Source organism: Ptychodera flava (genome assembly GCF_041260155.1).
Source record: "Ptychodera flava strain L36383 chromosome 23 unlocalized genomic scaffold, AS_Pfla_20210202 Scaffold_24__1_contigs__length_23054250_pilon, whole genome shotgun sequence".
In the NCBI taxonomy this organism is placed as follows: domain Eukaryota; kingdom Metazoa; phylum Hemichordata; class Enteropneusta; family Ptychoderidae; genus Ptychodera; species Ptychodera flava.
This window is the reverse complement of record NW_027248278.1, coordinates 7,400,172-7,425,293: the sequence shown is the minus strand read 5'-3', so window position 1 is coordinate 7,425,293 and position 25,122 is coordinate 7,400,172. Positions and strand designations below refer to the sequence as shown.

The 25,122-nt window shown below is 36.6% G+C and overlaps 2 protein-coding genes across 2 annotated transcripts in view; one reads left to right on the top strand and one right to left on the bottom strand.

Annotated features, from left to right (window-relative positions):
* Window positions 1-714: 714 nt before the first annotated feature.
* Window positions 715-7,251, bottom strand: LOC139124513 (adenosine 5'-monophosphoramidase HINT1-like). The gene is made up of 3 exons (XM_070690655.1): window positions 6,967-7,251; window positions 4,787-4,891; window positions 715-4,070 (listed from the first exon to the last, which is right to left on the bottom strand). Exons 1-3 carry the CDS (start codon window positions 7,075-7,077, stop codon window positions 3,906-3,908), a joined length of 381 nt encoding a protein of 126 aa, XP_070546756.1. The 5' UTR covers window positions 7,078-7,251; the 3' UTR covers window positions 715-3,905.
* Window positions 7,252-7,293: 42 nt separating this feature from the next.
* The window catches only part of LOC139124511 (uncharacterized), a 29,586-nt gene continuing 11,757 nt past the window's right edge, over window positions 7,294-25,122 (top strand). The window contains exons 1-3 of the mRNA XM_070690653.1: window positions 7,294-7,774; window positions 22,920-23,016; window positions 24,630-24,793. Of these exons, the coding sequence (XP_070546754.1) occupies window positions 7,732-7,774; window positions 22,920-23,016; window positions 24,630-24,793 (304 nt within the window). The 5' untranslated portion in view covers window positions 7,294-7,731. The remainder of the gene's footprint in view (window positions 7,775-22,919; window positions 23,017-24,629; window positions 24,794-25,122) is intronic.

Sequence of the window (25,122 nt, the reverse complement as noted above, 5' to 3'; positions counted from 1 at the left end):
TGCATATGAAATTACAAAGCTATCTGTAGGATCAAGCAGGTGTGGGTTAATTTCTAGAAATTTTATTTTATTATTTTGGAAGTTGAATCAGTGTTCGAACTCACAACCTTCCGTATCCAGTCACCTAGCAGATAAGCAACAGACAGAACCACTCCGCCAAATCCCCACTCTCAAAAGAGACTGGTTCAATAACCGAGCTAAATTTTATAAGTTGTCACCATTTTTCTGACTGTGCCCCACCAAACATTGTAGAGTTCAGAAGCACTCGTGACGTCCGCTCACTATCACACACCACATACAAATTTTATTGAAGCAATGAACATTCATCACTTAAACTGGACAAAAGACAGCCTCAGGTACAATAATGAGATAGGTGTTGTAGTAAACTTCCTACTTAGAATGTGGGTGGGGGGGAGGGGCTGTCTCGTGGGCATGTTAATAGTGTACTGTACCGGTACACGACCCTACCTCAAACAACACTGCGAAAGTAGTACCACTACCACTAGGTTTTTGCAGTATTCAGGTTTCCGAATGCAGTACCTGTGCAACATTAAGAATCCAGATACACACATTTCAGTCAGTCATAAAATGAACAGATCAATGTTAATAGCACCATTCCCAAAACAATATCTGAAAATGCTGATAATTAAATGTATCCAGGCTGTAAAAGTATTGAACAGTATATTTTGTTACACACTTCCAGGACAAAAGATATATTATTTGCATAATTTTATTCAAGTTTAAACCTTTGCAAGGTTTTCAAGCTATGACTTCACACTCTGAGTTATGTCATCCACAAAACATACAAATCAGCTAAAACATTATTGTTTATCAAAAGTAAGTAAATTCTTTGTTTTGCGTCCACTCAAAATCCTAAAAGATACGCGGGTAAGCGGCTAAAAAACACACACAGAAAATTTAACACAAAATCTGTTTGCCTTTATTGGACAATTTTTCTCAAACCACATGAATACTCCTGTCACAGTGTGTCACACTGTATGATTACTGTATGCATTTTCATAACAAATGGATCAAAATAAACAGTAATTCGTCGAGGAGTGCTTTTATTTCTCTTATTAGTTTTATATTTCTTTCTTGTGTGTTCAATGTTTCCACATGTCAATACCATTCCTTAAATCTGGACAGTTTGAGGAATGGGTACACCATAACAGTATACAGTAGCTGTATTTTGTGTTCAAGTTCTTGTACGTTTTTTCAAGTTTCTTGTGATGCCTATGATCTGATGGAATGTCATAGTTTTGCTGAAAGGTGTCTGTTTTGAAAGAAAACACCAAACAGAAATGGTAACTTGTAGCCTCTGCATTTAATTTTAGAAAGATGGGGCATCAGAGAGAAGAAGAAATTGATGATATAATTGACAAAAGTATTCCCTGTAGCTTCCTCGGGACCATCCGTAAACCAGCACCTTTCCTTTCCATCAAAAAAAGAAAGCATTTCGCAATTGTCAGTCTCCACACACAGACTCATCAGACCCAAATTAGGTGGAAGCTTCACATCTATATTCCTTGCACTACCACACCCCAGATTGATTGAAAAGATAAAGTATCATGGCATAAATGGAAATATTCTACAGTGGGTCAAAGCATGATTGACAAATACAAAACAGCGAGTAGTCATAAATAGAGCATCATCTGAATGGAGAATATGTCACAAGTGGTGTCCCAAAGGGTTCAGTTCTTGGACCAATACTCTTTCTAATCTACATCAATCATATTGGCGGTGAAATTAGTTTTGAAGTCAAAAATTTACCGACAATACCAAGACATATCATCCCTTGCGAAATGTAGTGATCCTGAAATTCTACAAGCTGATTTGGACAAGCTACAAAAAATGAGTGAACACTGGCGGACGCATATTGGCTACAAAACCCCTTCAATAAATACTCAATGAACAATATTTCACTGGGACGTACAACTGAAGAAAATGATCTACTTCATTCTACCTTAAAACTTCAAGCAAATGTGATAAGTTTGCAAAAAAGCAAACAGAATGTTGATCTCATCAAACGATCATTGTCGATCTAATAAAAAAAATGTCATTCTCCGTCTTTACAAGCAACTTGTTAGACCACAACTCGAGCATGCAGTACAAGCTTAGTCACCATGGCTACAAAAGGACATAAAATCTTAGCACGGCAAATAATACCTAAACTCCAACACTACAATTATCAAGATAGTATAATAACACTTGAACAAAGAAGAATTCGCGGCGACATGATTCAACGCTAGAATTAGTTACCAAAGGCCATGACCACTGTAACCTTTCACTTGAGTTAGCAGTCGACTCGAGAACTTGAGGATACTGTTCCAAACTTCATAAACTAACCGTTCGACTCAACACAAGAAAGTATTTTTTCAGCAAGAGTTGTGGACACCTGGAATAAATTACCAGCCGATGTCATTAATGCAGAAAGTGTGACTCCTTCAAGAGCAGCTACGACCGACTACTACAAGTTTGAACTTTCACAAAGGGATTCTAATATACTTTCCCATACCTAAACTGAATAAAAAAGTACGAAAAGGCCTTTCGTTTACAGGACTGATCACTGATTCAGTCTTTGTTTCAAGTTAAAATGGACGATTAACCAAATTTTGGCAAACCTAAATCCAATTTAACTAGAATGGGCCTCAACGCTTTCCGATTTTTCCGTCTACCATACTCTCTGAATCGTGGTACCCAAGTCCAATCGGCCGACTGAATCTCTCTCTGTTCAAGTGCCGATTGCTCGCAATGGCCATGCCTTCAAGTTGCCGTGCAAAGGTTTCCTGTTTTTAACTTCCATTATTTCCCTGCTTTCATCCATTTTTTATCCTGACGACAAAGCCACAACAGGCAAAGCCACAACAGACAGCGAGAAGGTGAGGCCCCGGCGTGAGGCTTAGGTTAAGTATCAACAGGTGTAAATGTGTAGAGAGTACTGTTTTACGTCACCACATGGCCCATTAGTGAAATGTGACTGACGTAAAGGAGTGTTTCGTCGCAAAGCTAAAAACCACAACTTGTTTTTGCGACAAAATAGCGCCATCAACGGCGAAATTTTGAAAGGAAAGTTTGTGTTTTTTTTCCAAAAAATCTCCAAAAACCTAGGCGCGCGCGGACGCAAAACAAAGAATTTACTTACTTTGGCCTTATCAAATAAAACTAAATGTCTGCTCTCCTCTTGATGATTTTGAATTTCTGATTAGAATTACTGAAGTGGCAAGATGTCATGTTATTGAATATGTTTTGTGTTTGTTAAGCCTGCATTTTCAAAGTACAGATATGACATCATCTTGACATAATTGTATCCAGTTTTTTGATTGCATAGTTACAACTTGAACAATATTCAAATTGATTAAACTATATCAGAAAGATTTGAGTTAAAAAACAAGAAATGGTATTTGTAACAGTGTTCTTTCCTTATATTACGGTGTTGACCTTCAAACTTCAGCTGATATTTGAATGAACAGACCTTTCTTATCTCCCCTGTAGGTGGCGCTCTAACTTCAACTTATCACCTCATTTCTCAGTTTCCTACCTATACACAATTGTAAGGTATTGACAAAAATTTACCCTTTTCAAGATGGTTAACCCTTTGTAAGGCATAGTTTGGTACAACCTTATTAATTTAGATGTTAAAATTGGGCCTCTGAAAGAGAAACTAAAGGTGAAACTGGCTAATCTTCTAATGATAGCAAGGAGACAAAAAGCTAGAATTTCATGAATTTAGGTTTAAAGCAAAGAGATAAAATAACAAATGATGAACCGTATTGAGAATTGACTGCGTTATTTAATTATGACATTAAAATTGTTATTGAAAGAAGTTATCTGCTACGTGGAAGGCGGTATTTCAGTAATTTGCCACCCACGGTAGAGAGACATGAAGTTCTGGGGATACAATCATTTTAGCCTGGTGGCCAGGTCATCTGGCGCCCTCCCATGACATGTACATGTAGATGAAACACAGACTGAGCTCCATCAGGACCATTGTTGATGACGACACGGTAGCCATTTTTCAGTCCCAGATCAGTGGCTACTTTGTTTGCTACAAATAGCATATGGCCAAGCAACTGCAAAAAAACGATAAACATAAAACCTGTGAAATTCTAGTGAGATTAAAGTTACACTATTTAAAGATTTGTTTAAAGATGAAAAGCTATTTATGCTGTTCTGCTGGTGAATTGTATTGAGTGACATCAGAATTTCATAAGCAATAAAGGTTTTATCAGGTTGTCGAATGTCCACACACAACTTTCTTTTTTTTATGAGTGGTTCATCTTATTGAGTATGCCTTAACCCTTTGACCCCCAGTTCCTTGTGTACAGGTCCAACTTTACCATAGAAAACAATGGATTTGGGACAAACCATGGTGGTGAAAGGGTTAAGGTACCGTAGAACGCACCTAAAGCACAGAATTTTGAACTCTCAAACTTTTACAATACTTAATTGGTTATCACTTGTGTGGGCTCATTTTAAAGTTCAGTGAATAAATAAATTTTTACCCAGCTAAATTTTGTTGAAATTGAAAATTAATGTTTCCTACAGAGTTTACATAGGAGTGTCGGCCATTTTGAATTTCTAGGGTAGGTAAATGTTGATTTGTCTTGCTAGTTCAAAAGTTTGCACGTGCAGGGCCACCCCTGATGTTTAATCATGATTTTGAAATGGAATGACTTAAAGTTTCCTGACGGAAAGTTTGAGGAAAAGTTCAAGTCTTTCAATTTTGAGGTACAAACTACCTAAATGAGCTAGCAGGTCATATTATGCTTCAAGCACTCACACTTACCTGTTCATCTTCCTGTTTTACATTGGACAACATATCAAGTGTTTTCCTGGGAATCACCAGGAAATGAGTCGGCGCTTGTGGATTGACATCATGGAAGGCTACCACCTACAAGCAGAAATAAATTATTGGCCAATCATTGTACAAGTATCTGATCACATGACTACAGCTGGACCAATTATAGATTAGTATTCTGTATAGAGTGGGTGGAGATATAAAGTTTTTATGCAAATAGGCATGATAATTGATCAGGTAAGTTGTATAACTAATGGTATGTTTGCGTGCGGGTACATTATTTCTTAATCATTTCAGTTTTGTATACACTGAAAGATTCAGCTGTTTTTTCAGCTGTGGGTGGACCTCCGACCCTACATGTAGTGTTGGGTCAGAGGTCATGGAGCGCTGGTACACAATTCAGCCATGTGTGGACCTCCGACCCTACATGTAGTGTCAAGTTAGAGGTCATGAAGTGCTGGAACATGATTCAGCCATGTATGAACTTGTTTTGAACAGTCTGGATTCAGGTTTCCCTAAATCAGTTCAAGGTAGAATGTGCCTTGGGGACAGATATTAGGACTCTCTTAAAACTTTTGTAATATTCTTTTGGCTTACCACTTATGGGGGCTCATTGTGAAGCTTATGGAGTAAATAAAGTTATCACTGCCTTACACTTAGGTTTGTGAGAATAGGGAACTTAACCTCCCAACCCCCCATAGAGATAAAACAGCCATGGTTGCCACTTGGAGTGTCAAATATAGGTAATTTTGTCACAGCTTTTAATACCAGTGAAAATTGTGGCGTCATCCCCAAGACTATTACTGATAATGTATCTGATTATCCAGTATTGTGGCCAAAGATGTTTTCTACATCTACAAAGTCACTAGCATTGCCAAAACTATGAAAAAATAGCAATGTACACCCTCCTGGACCATACCATACTCAAACTAACTTTGCACTCCATAAGTACTTGGCTGCCTCTCATATATTTATATGTCATGCAAAATTTGCTCTTGTCCATTATGGGTCAGGAGGGGGTACACTATTGCTTAAATATTGGGTTATTTGTTTCTCTGGTACAAATTTGCATGTTGACTTCCAGTTTATATTCTTGATTTTGAAAGAGAATGGGTCAAAGTTTCCTCAAGAAAGTTTGAGCAAATGTTTGAATCTTTCATTTTTGAGGTGCGAACTTCTGTAAGATTTCTGCTTAAAACCAATATTTAAACTACGCTTTACCAATCATTGTCAAGAATTATAATCTGTTTGTCAAAAGACTAGATCTATATGGTGAATGCAATGATCTAATGTCATGAAAAATAATAACGAAAGTTTTAGTCGTACAGGTGCCAGATATGTACACATGCACTAAATTCATTTACAATAGTGTACACAGATATTCATACATTTTTACCAATGTTGTGGAAATTCTCTTTTGAAGTCATGACATGTCGAAAAGTAAGAAACTCAAATTTCAAGGAAGAAAACAAACAGCTACTATAAATGAACATCCGCATTTAGAATCTGATCTTTTTCTTGAAGAGTGCAATTGCAATATGAATGATGGATGATCAAACTGTCATTGAGTTTGACATGTTTTATTTGATTTTACACGTCATGTGTTCTGCGCAATATTTTTGTTAAACCATGGACTCGGAGGCAAAGTCTTTTTTTAACCAATAACCTCCTTGGTTCAACTTTGGACCTTGACACAGGGACAATGATATGGAGACTTCGGGTAACATATACCTAATTTTGAAGCATGAAAAAGTGATTTTACGTTCAGGAAAGTCCAGAGTACTGTGTGTCGGTGCTGGTTACACAAACCTGATTTACACCTTACTTGAGCGATGAGTGGATTTAATAGCATAGACTCCCATGTTATGAAAATGAAAACGAAACTGACGCGCATCGTCATTTACCAATGACGACATTAAAATTCCCTTTGACCGTGCGACATTCATTTCCGTATCCCGTGATGATGCTTCCCAGGCTTGCTTCTAAGTTAACTGTAAGTGGTGCTGAGGTCGGTGAACCTGAAAAGGGGGGGGGGGGGGGGGGGGGAAGGCAGGGGGTCACCGTGACCACGTTGTATCTGCAACCGAAGCTGGATACCGAGTGTGTTGTGCAGAGATTGGGACACAACTGGTATTAAAATGCAATCGAAACTGTTGAAAACTAAGTACCTGTTCATCTTCATAGATGAAATTGCACGGAATCTCCTTCCTTAATATTTTTCCGAAGATCGTGTCTCCACCGGGAGCGGCGGCCTGCGCTTTCGCGACCTCGTCCGACATGTTGTCGACAGCACAATGCTGATGATATGAATGCCTTTCCAATCTCTTGTTCGTCTGAAGAAAATTGAGACAAGAAGCACTATGTTATGTACAAATTTGCAAAAAGAAATGAAAGCAATGAAATATATAGGGACTAGAATGCACTCTATCGTATTTATTCGGAATTTTAGAAATAGTGCGAGGGAATTTTGTTTTGCTAATACTGTGCTCCGGACTGAATCGGGGGGTCAAAGGTCACAGAGGTGAAGTGCTCGAAGACAGTAGATGCGTTGTTGGAAGTGTTTTAGGACTTGTTTCGCCTTGTTTGTCCGTCAGATCTCGCATTACAATCGGCAATGAATGGCACCTTTATGTGATTCCACGCCACAATCCGTACACTAGCCGTCGATCACCATTTCTGACGTAAATCCTTCGAAACTCAGACTTTTTGCCTGTGGTATTACCTTCAACTCCGGCTGGGTCAGCTGTAGAAGGCTGAAAGTTGCCCACACAGCGGCCGCCTGTTGAAGCTGTCGCGGTGCAATCGCAGGTACAGATGTCGGCAAGCATGGACAACGCCTACCTATCTTGACCAGTGAAAGCCAGTACACCGACGGGTCTGTCAGTTACTCAAGTCAAACAGTCCGCAAGCTATGCAGTGTCGACAACTACAACATGCGATCTATTGAAGCTAAAGTTGTTGTACTTGGCTCCCAAGGTGGGTCTCGTTCGTAACACCCCTGCTCGTATTGCTTATTTTTTCCTATATTTTGTGAGAAAAATAATTTAGAGCGTATACCATTGGTTGCACAACACAATGGTTCTTAAAACACGAACTCTAAAATTACAGTGCTATTGTTCAAACAGTGCACAGTGCTGGAATTGAGCCGACCGTGTCATACAACATATTCAACGTACATGTACTAAAATAGCCGGTACTTCCTCGCTCAGACAGCGGACGTGTCATACACACATGCAGTTTCGTTATATAAAGTTAAGAGACCCGTCATTTAATTTTAAGTGTCTTAGCCGAAAATGTAATATTTACATAGAGGCGACTGGTATATTGCATTATTTTGTTTGGAACTATGGATGGTGACAGGAAGCCCGAAGTGAGCAAGTTCAATTGGTTAAAACACGGTCCCTCTTGGTTAAAACAATTCTTAATCTTGCTCCATAAATTATATTTGTTGGCAACGAGGCTATAAGTTAGGTGAATTTTTTTTGGACGAGAAAAACAAAAAACACCTACTATGAAGAACAATTTCATATTATTCAGAGTGGATACACATTGTAAGCCTTGTGGTTTCCATGACAACAAAACAGGCACTGGTTAAAACGTCTTGTCTTTTTGAAGCTCTTGTTTTCTCCACGATGCAGTAATTATATATATTGAAGTTTCAAAACTACACTACCGGTATTCCAAGAAGTTCTTGGTAATAATATTCAAGCATTTTTCTTTGAATGTTTCCTGTTACTGAAGTTGTCACACAATGCTTGTAAAGAAAAATTGCTTTGTACCAAAGTGACAGCTCTGTGAAGATGAATTGGTATACTTGTCAATTCTCTTGAATCAGTAGTATTATAAAATTGTACGAGTGCAATATTTGTCTTTGGTGTGCTTTAACAAATGGGAAAGTATCATCGATCATGCATAAGTATCATGTACATGTATTGCTTAAAACTACTAAAAACAAAAACATTTGCTTAGTACTAGACGGAGTTGTATAAACGTTGTAGGTGGAAAAAGTCCATTAGAAAAAATTATTGCCCTGAGAGCACTCATCAGTGACTGTTCAGAATTTTACTACATTGTAAAATACTGTTATTTCTGGTTAATGATTCTGTAAAGCACGTGAATACATGACACTGCGTACCTTTTTCTGGCACAAACCAAATGCCTGTAGGGCGGAAATCACTGTACTATGAAATGAAGACCTGTCTCTCCACCCCAGTCTCTGTCATCTGATTTGATTTAATCCCACCATTTTCAATTTCAAATGTAATACTTGACACATAAAATGCTGAGTTTGAGGGTGACTGCAATGCAATGGATGTCAGCAACTAATGAACTGGTCAAAAATATCATTTTATATAATATAATTTTGTGTATATCATCTGCTTGTAAGCAAGTTCAACAATCTCCAAAGCATTAACTTCATTTTACCCCCAGCATTGTTAGCCTTTGATATACTCTAAAAGGTTATTTGTACAAATTCAAAGACTGAAAAAAAATATTTTTCAATTTTATTTTGTCATATTTCTCCTCCCAGTAGAAATGGCAATTAGACTCTACCGATAAACATAGCGTACAAATAATCAACACAAGGCCAGACTAGACTGTACAGTTTCCCACTATTTGGTTTACAACTGCAATACACAATGTAAAGCAAGGACACATTGCTTTATAATCACCTTCTGGTAACGCATCTCATTATCCCCATGTATTCCCTATGTGCATGTTTTACCAGTATTACTAGTAATTTTGTTGACAGTAAAACAGCCCCATAAAAGATACATAGAATATAAATGCAGGGCTCGAAATTAGCGGTAGTCCCGCGTCCAGTGACTACCAACTTTTCCCTTGGGCTACCAAAACCCATGAAATGGTAGCCCACACGGACTACCAAAGCCTGGGACATGAAATTACCTAGTGAGCGACATGATGTTGGTCGCTGTGAGATGACCGACGCTCATACAGTCAACCCAGTTATGAAAATTAAAAGGCGATATGCATTCGAATTTGTTAAGACAAACTTTCAATTAAATGTCATTATGTTAACTGATGTACTTGGATGACAGGCTCGGGAAACGATGGCCAAAGAAAATTTATTTTTATAGTTATTTAATCACAATGTATCAATCACAATTAAATACAAAATTATTCAAACTGCAAAGAAAAAGCTGTCAGGCCATCCACAAATTACGCTTTCCGAAGTGTACGAGATCATGCCATGATAGTGTACTATGGTGGAGAAATATAGTCAAAATTGCCACGAAAGTATTGGGAACATGACTCTACCAAGTTGTCATCCTGAAATTAACAGCAGGTCTATTTTAGCCATGTTATGTGTACATGTGTTGAGTGAAAAGCTGTTGCCATGCGAACATCAAAATTTGCCCATAAGCTCTGCGTATGTGTGAATAGGTCGTCAAACTTTGAGGCGTCACCGTTGTCCACTACACATGCTATAAACCGTTCTCCTAAGGCTATGATCTGCGAGTATTGATGTCAAATGACTAGAAAATTCACTTCCTGGATAGAATCATGAAAAATAAATCTTTCATTGTCTAGATATAAATAAAAATATCCTTTACAAAAAAATTCTTCATTCATGCATGGGCTACCAGACATTGTCACCGGGCTACCAACTTCAGAAAATGGTAGCCCAATGGGACTACCAGGGAAAAAAGTTAATTTCGAGCCCTGCAAATGGCCCTTTTTTTCAGGAAGTGTATCAGTCCAGGCCAAAATAATAACAATACAGTTGTGGTTAAAGACTACTGCGCGGGAGATATTTGACCTTCACTCCTGTTTTTGCATTTTGCCCTGATCTTTCACACAGTTGGCAGCACTGATTTGAAAACATACACTCATCCCACAAAAACAATACCCAGTCTCTGTAAATATTTATCTCTTGTTTTTGTGTACTTTAATTTTTTCTTTTATTACTTGGGGTCTTCCACCTTTTATTTATGTTGTTAGTGGCCTCCAAGTTTCATTTATTTGTAATGTAGTCATAAAGCATATTTTCAGTTGTCACAGTCAAATTTTGAATAGATTACCAATATTCAGGGTCTGAGAATGACACCAGAGTATGTGAGTTTATAATCAAATGTTTTTGTTGAGCACCCCGCTGCAAAATTGATTCAATTTTAGCCCCAATAATTTGCAGCTTGAAATTGTAAGATTTAAACTTTTGCCCGAAATTTCCTCAGGGAAGCATTAAACAATTCTCATTTGAAATCAATAAATATGGGGTCAGCACTACCCAATATTTACCGAATCTTGACATTCAAAATGGCCACCATCCCTGTGTTAACTCTATGGAGAAAAAATAAAATTTTTGACATTCAAAAAATTAATTGGTACTCAATTAGCTATAAAATTAGTCCCCATAAGTGGTAATATGTAGTGGTTGGAGGTCAGACACCCTAATTACTGTGGCTTTGACCTCTGAACCTTTAACCCTTTGAGTGCTAAAGTCAACTTTTGTGGCCTTTATAAAATGTACCCCAGTCAAACTTTGTCAGATTTTTGCCAAAATTTTGATGAAACCTGTAGTCCATGAAATGTGATGTCCATTTGGTCCAAAATAACCACAAAAATTACAGAAAAATTCATAAAAATTGCTAAAATGGTGCACTGAAATTTTGGTGGGAAAAATTACAGCACTCAAAGGATTAATACTACCGGCTCTAAACAGACCAAGGAATGTTTTTACAACGGTACAACATAATCTCAATGCCTGCAGCATGGTTTCATGTACTATGATATGACTGATACTGGTATTTTGGTACCCTGAGCAGTAAATTTTATGGAATCTCTGACACCTGCATGTAACAAGTCAACTGTTATCGTATTCTTTTCATTACTTGTAATTCTACCTCACCTATCAAAATTCAAAGTTATAGCTATGCAGGTATAGACGATATGATTATTTTTCATGGTGTCTAGAAATCATATCTTGGTTTGTACATGAAACATATTGGTAAGGCCAATAATTCACCCACTGGTAGTGTAAACAGCTGAATGGTGTTGTAATTTATGAATCCCCTGTGAATAGTCTACCTTCTCTGCATTCTTTATATCACATTATATCAGTAGGTCATACAACTGTGCTTTGCATTTTAAGATGTGGTCGTACAAGCTACTTGATACCTCTGGTAGAATAAATGATCGTTTTTTTCTGAGATTCAGAATTCAAACACTTGTTTAAGTTTTGGTCCATAAGACAGCATTGTGAAGGTAATTTTTATTTACGACTTCATGTGCAGTGAAGGGCCATACCCTTTACAAGAGGGACATGTCAAAGTGCATGTTTGCACCGACACATATATGCATGTACCCTTTGCAGTGAGATAAGTGACCTAGCACAGGGGAAATTTTCCCAACAATTGCGCTGATTCATTGTGACATTAGAGTTCTATAATTACATGTATTACAAAAAAAACCCCATATTTCTCTGAAAATTTTGACAAATTTATCACAAAGAAATTAAGGAAAAATCCTTTTCATACCAACAATATTCTGATTAACCCTTTCAGTGCTGTAATTTTCCCACCGAAATTTTAGTACAACATTTTATAAATTTTTCTGTAATTTTTTTGATAATTTTAGATCAAATGGCCCGTACATTCCATTGGCTATTATCATAATTTTGGCAAAAACCTGAAATAAATTGACTGAGGTATATCTTATGTCGGCATCGAAAATTGACTTTAGCGCCCAATGGATTCCTTAACCCCACAAGATGCTGTAATAAATACGGGTGTAAAAATAGGCAATCTTCAACGGAATTTCCATTGATAACTGCCTGTATAGAGCATGCATTGCTTTTATTTAGATACAAACTTACATTTGCAGTCAGCTCAATTCAATTTTCATTTTTGTTTCTTCGCATCCCATACTTTTGGTCCAAAAAATTGGAACTTGAGAAAGTGATGGAAATATAAAAATCTTGGCACTTTTTACCCATTCACCCCAATTCCCTCTCAAAAGGTCTACAATCATTGGGCTAAGCCACGGTGGTGACAAGGTTATGTAAATGACAAACAGTTTTGCTGTCTCAATGTCTATAAAAATATGCTTGCACTGTACAAGCTCAAACACTTACATTAGCATTTACACAATAACCATAGAATGAAATTATTCTATGAAAATAATCACAATCATACCCATCCATAATCCGATATTAAACACCAGGTCAAAATTCATAATTTGCATAATCAATTGTTATAACCGTAGACACAGAACAGGCAGCACACAGAACAGACAGCAAAGCAATGGTGCAATTAACAAAGTCCAATTCATGAAAGAAAGATATATGGACCTCTGGCAAAAAGACCAAGAAGTGATGTCAGGTGTTTCGAAAATACTAAGTGCATCCTGTCCCACAATTGTGGCACCGCCATTTATCAATCTGTAAGTCAAATAGGTAGTGGTCACCAACTAAGACCCAAAGTCACTGACGCCATCAGCGATCATTTGTGGAAGAGAGATATCGTATTTATCTACCAACTTCTGATACCTTACCTTGTGATAATTTAATGCCAACAGGCTTTGAAATTTCCTAGTATACATAGATCTAGAAATTTTGTTTTTGACCCGTTTGTTAGGTCGAACTTCTTTTTTACGAGTATGTATTAAATGCCTGAATGGACATTAGGAATGAGAATTAAAACCATGTGCAAAAAGGTGAGTCAGTGAACTTGACAAGCCGAACAATAAGGAAAAAAAAGGCATGCAGCCAATAAAACCTGGTATTTGGGAAAGTGGGACACACACTGACACTCTGGAAGAAGACAAAAAAATGTACTGGAAATGTCAGTATGTACATGTAGTATCCTAAAAGTAATTTCAAGTAAACAGTTAAGTTGATTTAACCTGTTCACATTTGAATGCATGTCTACTAGTACAGCAAGTCTGTATTTACTGTCTTATCTAGTCTACCAAAACATAAAAGTATGACAAACAGAGTTCTCTGCTTTGTGCAAAAAAAATAAAAAAAAACAAGACAAAAAAAAAAAAAAAAAAACAGTTGAAAGTTTTAGATTTGTCTGGATTCATTTATCTTCAAGTTTTTGACAAGTATGTACCGGTATGATTTTCTTTTCTAATGATTTTGCTTCCGAAATTTTTGTCATGTTTTTATCAAGAAATGTTTTTCGATCTCCCATTTCGATAACATTCATGTGTTGGTTTACTGAACATTCCATTATGTTGGTTCTTAGGGATGACCATTTTTGTCATTTTATTTTAAAACAAGATTAGCATTGAATTATAGTATCATTTCTTATGGCATTTTTAATGAACATTCATATAATTTACTTCTAATATTGCATAGTAATTCAATAACTGCATTGAAATCATTTCCAGAATAAATTAGATTTTATTTATATACCGGTATATGAACTCTTATGCAATGCCAAAAAGTACACCTACATACTCGTTGAGTTAGAATATCACCACAGTATGATGAATCAATGCTTGAAAGTTGTCCATGGAAATGTTTTTACAAAGCCCTCCCCACTGTATATCAGTGGCTTGTCCCTTGTGAGGCAAACAAGATGATAGTTCAACCATAGGCAGTACTTGTGCATTTCAATATGAATTATTCATAAGGTGCATAATCCAAACTTACCAATCAGCATTGAGTTAACTAAATGACCACTTTTGCCTGTTTAGAACAAGCTATTTGATTGGGTATCTTTTGATTTCTTTCCCGTTGTTTGCAAATTTAGTCAGTCTGTGTGAGTCCCACACCAAGCATTTTATAGTAAAAGAAGATGGGGTTTATTTTACAAGCGTCTCTTTGGACAACATAGTTGAATGAAAAACAAGGCCACGGTTTCTTTGTCAATGGTCAGACTTCAATTGTACATGAAATGGTTTGTCAACATCTCCATCTCAGCTACAAATTACTCTGGAATTAATGCTTTTGTGGGTGTGAAATTTTATATTCCCAGTCTGCCAGCTGTGCCAGAGATACGGCTATAGGGTAACTCAACTGGACTCACTGTCAAAGGATAGTGAGTTTGAGACCCAGCATATGTACCGGTAGCACAGTTACAGTGGTTGACAATCAGAGAACTTAACCCTTTGAGCACCAAAGTCAATTTTTTTGCCTTTATAAGATATACCCGTCAATTTTTTTTTATTTTTGCCAAAATTTTGCTAAAAAATTGTAGCCAATGAAATGTGTTGCCCATTTGGTACAAAATTATCAAAAAAATACTGAAAAATTCTAAAACTTATGGTAAAATGTTGTACCAAAATTTGGTGGGAAAAATAACAGCTCTCAAATGGTACTGTACTGTGTAAGGGTTAGCATAAGATTATACATGTATATTGCAAGGGCCACTTCGCTAGCTTGTGAATTTTTTGTCAAAAGTGTTTGTTTCACTGCAAATTAAAATATTTATACCTCCTTTTATTGAAAATTTTGAGAAAAATGATCATTTTTATATAATCAAACATAATTCGACCTCCCACAACAGACCAGTTTGATGTTCCTGGTTTTGACCTAATGGTACCAGTATGGGTATTTGTCCTTATCCTCTGTTGGATGGCTACATGTATTTACAGGAGCTGAGTACACAAATCTGTTCATCTGACAATGACCTTCACTAGAATGATTGGCCAGACTCAAGGTCTTTCCCCTTTACCATTCGTGGAGAGAGAACAACTAAATTGTCCAGGCTGGAAATAATAGCGGCCATTCAGGTGTCTTACCAAGGCACCGTCAGTTAAAAGCCTGCAAAAAATACAATGAACCTTTGTGACAAGATAAAATATTGGTTAACCATTGGGCAGTTTGACGCCCATTTTATATTATGATGTTCTAACACAGATCCCTTTCATACCATAATTATTCCCTATGATGCCAAAATTTGGGTGAATCCTGTTTTTGTTTCAACCAAAAAGTTTGACCATTCCATTTTGAAATAGGGTGTTAAGGGTCAGGAGATGCGTATTTTCACCCCACTTGCACTCTGTGTACAGTAAATGTTGCTTTTTAAAGATTTTCCCTTTTGGTTAACCTCTACATTGTCTATATACTGGTACTGGTACAGATGTTTTTGTTGAACATTTTTCATGACAATTTTGGCTTTGAGCTAGAAATATTTGATCTCATAAATATTTCAATATAACTGTCTTTCAGTTTGTTATCATATTTTTTATACATGTACAAGCTTCGAAAATGAAAGACTTAAACTTTTGCTCAAACTGTCATCAAGTAAAGTTTGAACAATTCTCTTTCAAAATCAAGAATAAAGTTGGGAGTCACCATACAAAATTTGGTACAAGGAAAATAAATTACCCAATATTTACCAGTATTTGAAATTCACAGTGGCCACCATATCCTTGTTTTATCTCGATGAAAAAAAAACGGATTCCTGATTTTCACAAAACCAAGCTGTGAAAACTTATTTACTCCATAAGCTTCAAAATAAGCTCCAACAAGTGGTAGGCCAAAAGAATTTTGAAAAAGTTTGAGAGTCTGAATATCTGTCCCCGAGGTGCGTTCTATCTTAAGTGCTTTATCAATATCAACTAGTATAAACAAGAAAATGATAAACTTTACCAACTGTGTTACTGGTTTAATTTGTTTTCACAATCTCTCTACCAGCAGAAACGTGAGAGGGTCACCATATGCTGATTTGGGTTGATTAGAAATCACATGATTTGCACAGATTTCAGCCTAATCAATCACTGTTATTTTAAGTGATATTCCAATCAATCACATATTTGTTATTTATTTATTAATTTATTCAATGATTTTCTCAATTTATCCATTCATTCATTATGTACCGGTATGTACCTAGATGTACAATATTCAATATTATGACATTTATTTATGTATTGTTATTTTGTATTAATATATTCAATGAATTATCCACAATGATTTTTATATATACATACATACATATATATATATATATATATATATATATATATATATATATATATACAATGTGTGTGTATATATATATATATATATATACATATATATATATGTATATATATATATATATATACAGGTATCCGTTGTATTTATAAGTTAATTTGGTACTGCATTTATTTTATTTATATATATTAGTTTGCATATACATGTCCATATTCACTTATGCAAATGTATGTACATGTAGTGATAAAATCAAGCCTCTATGTAATATTTAATTGGTTCCCACTGGGAATATCAGACTCTGTCATCAATATTACAATGATACCAGACTTTCCAGTTTTGATTTTCCCATTTCATTACATCATGTAGTATTCTGTGGTGTTCTGTTTGTACACTGCAAACAGAATAACTTTCAATTCCTGTTTGGAATTACCATGCAGCAACAGTCATTGTCATGGTTTTTCCAGAATTATGCCTGCTGGTTTTTTTGCCGGTACTCAGGGTTGATAGAGATCGACAATTTGATAAATATGTACTGATAGATAGGTATAACCCTGTATTGAATCTGTTACTTGCTAAGTCTGTAAATATCAAAACAGAGAAAATTGAAGAAATAAACTTCAGCAGACTGCCATGTTAGTTGTAGGCTGTTGTGTAGATTATGGGGTGAACGAGGCAGCCAGCAACTGATACAAGGAAAAGCCCAGTGACCTGGGCTAGTCTATCTGTTACTGTGTGTAAATGCGATAATACTCTAAATATAGTATGGCATTTCCAATCTTGACTGTCAGTACAAATGTACATAGGTGTCTTGTAATGTGTACCAGCAATCACATGTCCTGATCACATGACCCAATCACGTGATACAATCAGTTTTATCATGTTAATGTGCATGCAAGTCATATGTGTACATCGATCAACCATGTTTTTCTAACTCAATGACAGCTTAAAGGGCCATTAGCTGTAATTATTTATTGTTATTTATTATTTTTTTCAATATTTTTGTTTTTTATGTCAACTTCAGTTTCTTAATTACCTCCCCAAGGCATGTTGATATACAAAGTATTCAGCATGTCAACTCAGCCTGTACATGTGTAAACAGCATTGTTATTATTGACAAGTAATTCTGGTCCGGACTAGAATTCAAATGTAAACAATAACAGTGCATTTTACATGTATGTAGTATAGATACTGTGTTAGCAAGCTATAATGTCGGTGCTTCAACATGTTTTGGGCAATAGAACAAGAACTTGCAACTGACTTATAAAGCAAAAATTGTGAAAAAAATCATTTTAAGTTGCAACTACTAGCCCCTTAAAAGTTGTCACACTATGATTTAGTCACTTTACATTCAAGTAAAGTATTGTTGACCATCTACTTGGTTGGTCTCAGTACTTCTAGATAAACACTGTTCCACAATAGACCGAAAGGTGCAATCTTCAGAGCATGCAAGTGGTTCAGTTAGGCTATCTCAACAGTGAATATTTCCAATTGAATTTAAAGTTCCAAAAGTGGAAAGTTAGCTGACAGTAATGCAAGTTTAGGTACAGTTTTGGTAAAATCTGTTCAAATAGCCACTGTACAAAAGTTTAAAAAAGTTCTCAAAAGGCAAATGCTTGAAAAATTTTAGGACAAGCTTGCAAAATTCTTGATGATAACAAAATTCTACCATCCAAACCTTCCCAAATTTTGCTAATAGGAAATTGAATGAAAACTTGATTTGCCTGATATTAAATTATTTTACAAATATTCATTGTGTGGTATTCTCCGGCAGTTTTGTCATAGAGTTAAAACAGGGATGGCGGCCATTTTTTATTGCAGATATCGGTAAAAGTTAGGCAATTTGTTTCTCTTGTAGCAAACTTTGAAAGGTACTCCCAGATTTCCATTTTTGATTTTGAAAGAGAATGGTTGAAAGTTTGATTGAGGAAAGTTTAGGCAAAAGTTTTTATATGTCTTTCAAGGCACGTACTACCTTAATTAAGTTTCCTCTGAAAATTGTTCGCTGAACCAGATGTTACCAGTTGCCCTTTCCTATGAATTATTGTTTAGCTAGCTATACAATAGTTTGCAAATTAAAAAAAAATTGTTACACATCTGTCAATCAAACATGATTTTCCAAACAATTTAAAATTACAAAATGATAAAAACCTGTTCAGAATTCATAGAAAGACATGTCTCAAGAGTTTCTCAGTGAATCCGAAACATGCCAGTTGCAACGTATTCACCAATCTCTGAAGATACAAATCGTTGTCAATGGTGGGATACAGTATCTCTATGGTAGTACCGGTACTATGCCCCTAGCTATCTACTTGTACACATATCCAGTCACAACACGCAGTTTGCAGTCATAACAGATTTGCTTGATTAACTATGGTCCAAGCACGGCACTAACATATTATAAGATATAACCAAGAAGAGATTTTTTTTTTTAAATGCACCAAATTTTGGTAAAAATCAGACTAGCCCTTGTAGAATGTCTTTTCCTGGTAGCAGTTACTGGCTGAGCCATGGTGTTCTCCCTCCAATCTACACAACACCCTGCCACAAGTGTGACAGTCTGCTGAAGTTTAGCCTTCAATTTATTCTGTTTTGATATTTACATGCCTGCAGACTTGGAGCATGTCTACAATGTATGTAAAAATATAACTACCATGTATAGCTCCATATTTTACAATACCATTATGAAAATAAATTGTCAGAACCATGTTATTTCTAGATTAAAATATGTAAAATAGGGAAGAAAGATTCTGACTGTACATGTAAGATTTGATTTACAATATTTACATAATTTGTGTATTTGTTACCTTAATTCCCTTATCAGCTTTGAAAAGCCTTCAACTTTAGCATACTCAGAACCAAAATAAAAACCTTGGAGTACCCACAGGCTTTTTAACAGTGATTGTTATGACCTCTTCAACTGACCGGGATTTCCTAAGCATCTGTGAAACTTAGATATGACGCATTTTGACGTCATAGCTCCTCGAGAGTTCACAGATTTATAGTTTTTAATTGTCATCTGTCTCAGGGTCACAACAGTAATTCTCAAAACAAAGCAAAACGTAAACAGTACTTTGTTGATAAGGTCATTTTTGGTGAAGTAAATTCTTCACTACATTAAACCAATTCAAGTACTTTAAACATAATTTTTGATAAGAATTTCAGGTAAACAACTACCCCTGTATGTTTCGTACAAGGCAATGTGGGGATACTGTAATCATAATATTGTTCTTGCGTAGTTATGTACAGGTAGATATTATAAATATACAATTCATAACAAAATTAAAATGTTAAGTGATAGCTGAATGGGACTACCCTCCTTGCCCAAAGCTTCCTCTTTGCATTAATTCAGAAAACTTACTCCAACCCTCTCTCATACACCTCCCTCTACCACATGTTTCATCCCCCCCCCTCCAGCAACCCCCACAAACAACTGAATCCCATTCTGGCATTGCTGTCAGGTAAGCTTTCTTCCAAGTTATGCATGGAGCTGAACGCACTAACAAATATGGTGGTTTCAATCAGATTCAAACTCACAACGTACAGTTCCCAGTCACCTAGCAGAGAAGCCACAGACAAAACCACTCTGCCAAATCCCCAATTTAAAAAGATTGATTCAGTAATCGAGCTAAGTTGTAGCATTGAAATCTCCAAACCAGTGCTGATAACATTCAAAGTTGCCTGCTTGCTATTTTCCTTGCCCCCCTGATATTACCTGCCCCCCCCCCCCCCCCCCCTGCTAAGAAATTACATGCTTGCAATATAACCTGTTCACCCCCAGTTCCCTGTAAGCAGGTCCACGCTCACCATTTATAACAATGAGTTTGGACCAAGCCATTGTAGTGAAAGGGTTTTTGCAAGGTAGGAGTAAGATACTGGATATCACTCAGTTGTAAATATAGCTACACAGCACAATGGCGTCATTTTGTCAAATGCTTGCTTTCAAAGTCCACTCTGGCCTACATCTTTACATTCTGACAATCATCCACACTTCAATGAAGAATGCTAGTGCCCCCCAATTACTTACAGGCCAGTGGTTCCACTATGTCTCTTGTCTTTATCTCCAAATGTCACCACAAGGTTCCTCATTACCGAATAAGGCCAAACGTGTATGACCTGCTAACCTGGTTTCCAGAAGCAACTAAAATGCGTTTCATAAAAAATTTTAACAAAAAGCTGTTTTTGTTGAAATTGCTTTCCCTGTCCTCAAGTTGCACCCTCTTTTTTTATTCAGGAAAACTACTAACTGGTCTTTTCTGGTTTCATAAAGCTCCATAAAGCTTAGGTTCCACTGAATTGCACATTGGGGACAGATATTCAGACTGTCAAACATTTCCAATATTCTTTTGGTCTACCACTTGTTGGGGCTAATTTTGAAGCTTATGGAGTAAATTAAGTTAAATCTTCAGCTTAGTTTTGTGAAAATCAAGAATTTTATTTTCCCCATAGAGATAACACAGGGATAGCAGCCATTTTGAATTTCAAATATCAGAAAATATTTGGCAATCTTTTTTCCAGTATCAAACTTAGGACAGTGACCTGAGATTTTTAGTCCCCACGGACACCGTCCGGGGGGACTTATAGGTTTGGTCATGTCCGTGCGTGCGTCCGTGCGTGCGTGCGTCCGTGCGTGCGTCCGTCCGTCCGTCCGTTCACGCAGATATCTCTGAGATGCCTGGAGCGATTTCATTCAAACTTGATACAAGGATTACTTCATATGTCATACAGATGCACGTCAATTTGTTTTGTGATACGATCCAATATGGCCGCCAGGCGGCCATTTTATTACGATTTTTTCATGTACAAAGCCATAACTCAGGCATGTTCCAACTGATTTTATTCAAAGTTGGTACAAGGACATTGACCAATGTCATACAGATGCACGTCAATTTGTTTTGTGATACGATCCAATATGGCCGCCAGGCGGCCATTTTATTACGATTTTTTCATGTACAGAGCCATTACTCAGGCATGTTTCGACCGATTTTATTCAGAGTTGGTACAAGGACATTGACCAATGTCATAGATATGCACATCAATTTGTTTTTTGATACGATCCAATATGGCCGCCAGGCGGCCATTCTATTACGATTTTTTCATGTACAGAGCCATAACTCAGGCATGTTCCAACCGATTTTATTCAAATTTGGTACAAGGACATTGACCAATGTCATACAGATGCACGTCAATTTGTTTTGTGATACAATCCAATATGGCCGCCAGGCGGCCATTTTATTACAATTTTTTCATGTACAGAGCCATAACTCAGGCACGTTTCAACCGATTTTATTCAAAGTTGGTACAAGCTTATTGACAAATGTCATAGCTGTGCACGGCAATTTGTTTTGTGATATGATCCAAAATGGCCGCTGTGCGGCCATTTTATTACGATTTTTTTCATGTACAGAGCCATTTCTCAGGCATATCCGCATGTTTCGACCAATTTTATTCAAAGTTGGTACAAGGACATCGACCGATGTCATAGCTATGCACATCAATTTGTTTTGTGATGCGATCCAATATGGCCACTGTGCGACCATTTTGTTACGATTTTTTTCATGTCCTGAACCATAACTCAGACATGTATCAAGCGAATTCATTCAGAAGTATTTTTATCACAGACCTAATGAAGAGGACTCTATCCTCTTTGAGGACCTGTAATCAAAATACCCATTAACAAGTGGGGACTGTGTCATCAACGATGACTTGTTATTCTTGATTTTGAAATAACATGGTTGAATGTTTGCTTGAGGAAAGTTTGAGCAAAAGTTTAAGTCTTTCATTTTCAAGAAATGAAAAGTTCTAAAGTTTTAATCTGAGAATGGAAATGACATCGATGTGAAGATATAATACATACTGTACCCAAACAGAAGAATAACAATGAAAGCAGGAACTAGTACAGATTTACTGTTTAAAATGTCGTAATGTCACTTTCACTATTTGTATGACTGATGCTGAATCAGGTGATTTCTTATTATTAACCTCCAAGAGAAAACAGGATTAACAAGAAACGAAAGAGAAAGTTTATTATTTGAAGTATTGAGTCTGCAATCAATGTCAAAGTGAAAGTAATACTGATCAGCATATTTAAAATGATGTAATTTATTTTGTCTGTCCTGGTCTCCCTTCAATAATGATACATCATCCCTTTCAGCTTGTGTGAAATAAAAAATTCTATCTGGCCCCATGTAGACTATCAATTTAAATTATGTTTTTATTTACTAATTTTCACAGGTGTTGGGAAAACAAGTGTTGTTCTGCGCTATGTCAGCAACCATTTTAGTCAGCAAGTCACGCCAACAATCGGAGCGTCATTCTTTACAATCAAAATGTAAGTACTTGCCAGGTCAAGACATCATCATGAGATGTGTCCTCATCTACAAAATGGGTCATCTTATATTGGGACACATTTTCACAGACAACATATTTTCGACCAAAGTTTTACGACATGAAAAGACCATCACCTTTCTATTAAGACACCTCTCTAACAAGGACACTTGCCATGCTAACTGGTGTCTGTTGTAGATAAGTTTTATTTTATTTCACACACTTTGACCCTTTGAGTACTGTAATTATTCCGGCCAAAATTTTAGTGCAAAATTTTACCAATTCTTATGATTTTTTCTGTAATTTTTAAAATAATTTTGTACCAAATGGACATCACTCTACCTTGGCTACAGTTTTTGATCAAAATTTTTGGAAAAAGTTGACTGGGTTATATTCTATAAAGGCGACAAAAATTGACTTTTGGCACTCAAAGGGTTAATTCTGCACATACAGAACAATAATTTTACTTTCTGTAGACTAATGAAACTTTTTGAAATTCTTCCAAAAGAACCGGTATTAACATTTACACCTATTATACTGGTAAATAGTATTATATTACCATGCGCTGCCCGTTGCATTTCGATTGGTCGAGCTGAACCACGTGACTGACAACAAATACACAGTAATGGTTTGTTTACATGCCCGTGAATATGAATAATAAGATTAACAACTCAAAGTATCGTAACTTTACATCGCAAACGTAAATCATAATCAATCACAAAATACAATGGAGCACTTGTAGGTCAAGTTGAGATACTTTTTTCTGAAAACATCTCCGGATTTGCCAATTTTTTACAGTGCCCGTGACAGTGCGTCGCGTAATGCTCAGTTTCTGGGGCCCAGTTGTCGCTCCTGAAATTTGAGGAAATTTTGACGGTTTTCTTGGGTTCGCTGATAATATAATGGAAATAACAGACTCCGCTCTGACCATTAACGTTTATTTGTGGGCGTGGGCTCGAGGAAAGCCTAATTAACGGGCTCGGCAAGCCTCGCCCGTTAATTTTTGGCTTTCCTCTTGCCCTTGCCCACAAATAAACGTTAATGGTCAGCGCGTCACCCGTTATTTCTATACCGGTATTATCCACAAGACCAAGGGATAGACAAGCCGTATGTTTTTCAGCATTCTGTTAATAAAAAAGTGAATTTTTAAATCAAAGGAATATGCAAATTATGCATTTTTATGTAAATTATTCACATGCCTCAATAGGATTCAATTGTAACTTGTTGATAAAAAACACCAGTGGACCTAATACAGTCATGATTTTGCTAAAACTAACTACTTTTTTCAACTGTGTAACAGTGATTCAAACATATTCATATGCCAAGCCATGATGAAAACTGTTTTATCATGTATCTTCTGTCAAAGGAATCACACATATGATTTTCAACAGCAAATCAAACTGAAAATGCTGTGTGAAAATGATGATGGATAGACGTATAATAAAATCAGTAGAGCCTCAACAAAGGATATTTTACCCTCCAAGCAGGAAATATTTGCCCCCTTCATATCAGGCAAACAGCATGGTCTCCTGCTATTACTAGTATTAGGCACATAATCCCTTTTTATGCTGTAATACCGGGTATAGTGGTATACTAACACTGTTTATCTGTTTTCAGGAACATTGACGAACACAGAGTGAAGTTACAGCTGTGGGACACTGCTGGACAGGAGAGATTTCGTTCCATGGCTCCCATGTACTATCGTAAAGCCAACGCTGCATTGTTGGTCTACGACATCACAGCGCCAGACACATTTACTGCTATTAAGTCCTGGGTTGAAGGTATGGTAGTCTGGGGTAGGGGAAGGGAAGGGAGAGACAGAAATGGCTACAAACAGGAGTGGTAATGATAAGGGTGACAGCTACAAAAGTGATGTGTAGAGAGGGAAGCAGGGAGACTTGTAGTGTGACGGAAATGGTGACAAAATTGATGTGATAGTGGGGGAAAGGGGAGACTCATACATAGATTGACAGAAATGCCTACAGGTAGAGAGAGAAAGGGAGAGACTCATAGAGTGACAGAAATGGTAAGGTGTTAAAGGGGACAGAAACGGTGACAGAGGTGTGGTAGAGGGGAACAAAGACTCACAGAGTGACAGAAATGGTAAGGT

What these genes read in the sequence shown, in the direction of transcription:
- LOC139124513 (XM_070690655.1), bottom strand. Translation starts at nt 7,077, where the DNA reads ATGTCGGACGAGGTCGCGAAAGCGCAGGCCGCCGCTCCCGGTGGAGAC. An exon ending in TCATCTATGAAGATGAACAG is followed by an intron (nt 4,892 to 6,966) that starts GTACTTAGTTTT and finishes TTCTGCTTGTAG; the next exon opens with GTGGTAGCCTTCCATGATGT. An exon ending in TAAAACAGGAAGATGAACAG is followed by an intron (nt 4,071 to 4,786) that starts GTAAGTGTGAGT and finishes GTTTTTTTGCAG; the next exon opens with TTGCTTGGCCATATGCTATT.